Source organism: Etheostoma cragini, chromosome 7 (assembly GCF_013103735.1).
Source record: "Etheostoma cragini isolate CJK2018 chromosome 7, CSU_Ecrag_1.0, whole genome shotgun sequence".
Lineage (NCBI taxonomy): Eukaryota > Metazoa > Chordata > Actinopteri > Perciformes > Percidae > Etheostoma > Etheostoma cragini.
The window spans coordinates 26,991,846-26,993,264 of record NC_048413.1 but is presented as its reverse complement, the minus strand read 5'-3'; the positions used below and the strand labels follow the sequence as shown (position 1 = coordinate 26,993,264).

Sequence of the window (1,419 nt, the reverse complement as noted above, 5' to 3'; positions counted from 1 at the left end):
TCACCAACAGGCACGGGACCGGTTACCGGTGTCAAGGTAGACCGCGGTTTGCAAAAAGTCATGGTTTCACTCAAAACCACTAAAACTCTTCTGGCATTACCATAGACTGTTAAAATTAACCCTCATGTTGTCCTTGGGTCAAAATGACCCGTTGTCCTACATCAATGTTCTTTTTAATTCCCCAAAATAACATGATTGATTCCACCCAACGCTCTTTGCCAAGTACAAATCTCTACTTTCATTAATTTTGGGGCGTCTTATTCAATTTTATACCATTTGAAAACAAATGGAAGTGTTGTTGAAATAGTATTGAGTAAAAGTTGACATATTCCAGTCTGTGATTATCATCAACATCCATTCCTTTAATTTTAGTCTCAACAATTCCTAATTTCTGCTTTTCTAACTCAAACATTGGGTATAATTTCCTATAAATGAGGTTTAATGACCATGAATTCCAAAAAATAACTGTAAAACTAAAGTTAATAAGTTAGTGTCACGTAGCGTTGAAAGCGTCAAAAAAAGTGACAAACATGGAAAAAAAAGGAACAAAAATGTAAGAAAAAGTTAAAAACATTGATGATAAGCATCAATAAAAGGTGTTCATTTTCAATTTTGACAGGAAGACAACACGAGGGTTAAAGTACGAAACATCCAGGTCGGCAATGTGCTGCACATTTATTTGGGGATCAATAAATGTTTTTTTGATATGGAGTTGTTTTTAACGAGTCTTTAAGGACAGGAAATGCAGTTTAGAAATCCGACTCCCTGCCTGAGTGCAGTGTGTTTTAGAGTAAAATACATTGTGTTCAATGGGAAACAAGTTGTTGTTTTTAACAGACATTTAAAAGAAATTAATACTTTGAAACGCTGCCACTAAGACCAGAAGAGCAATGACTGGATCTGCACAGTCTTTTGTTACCGTATTTACTCTAAAGAAAGCACACGCAGTTTGCCGACCCACATACCGTAACTCTCCGTGCAGAAGGAGAGCGTTTTGTTGACTGACCTCAGTGCCCGACTCAGGAATGAAGCTCTTAATCTCCACGGTGTTACCGGGGGCGGGGAATGGAGCCTCCCTCAGCTTCTGCATGAACGGGTAGATCATCGCCATGGAGATCTGCCGCCGCTTCTCCACCTCGTCCAATATCTGTACACACACACGCGCGCACACACACACACACACGAAGACAGACACACATGCACACACGAAGACAGACAGACAGACAGACAGACACACGCACGAAGACAGACACACACACGCGCACACACACAAAGACAGACACACACGCACACATAAAGACAGACACACACACACACACACACGCACACACACGAAGACACACGCACACACACACAAAGACAGACAGACAGACACGCACACACACACAAAGACAGACAGACACACACACACACACACAC

General features: G+C 41.4%; 1 protein-coding gene across 1 annotated transcript in view; it reads right to left on the bottom strand.

The window, feature by feature from the left end:
- LOC117948272 (DENN domain-containing protein 2D-like) overlaps window positions 1-1,419 on the bottom strand; it is a 30,585-nt gene that overhangs the window by 3,970 nt on the left and 25,196 nt on the right. Inside the window, exon 10 of the mRNA XM_034877848.1 lies at window positions 972-1,147. Within this exon, the coding sequence (XP_034733739.1) occupies window positions 972-1,147 (176 nt within the window). The remainder of the gene's footprint in view (window positions 1-971; window positions 1,148-1,419) is intronic.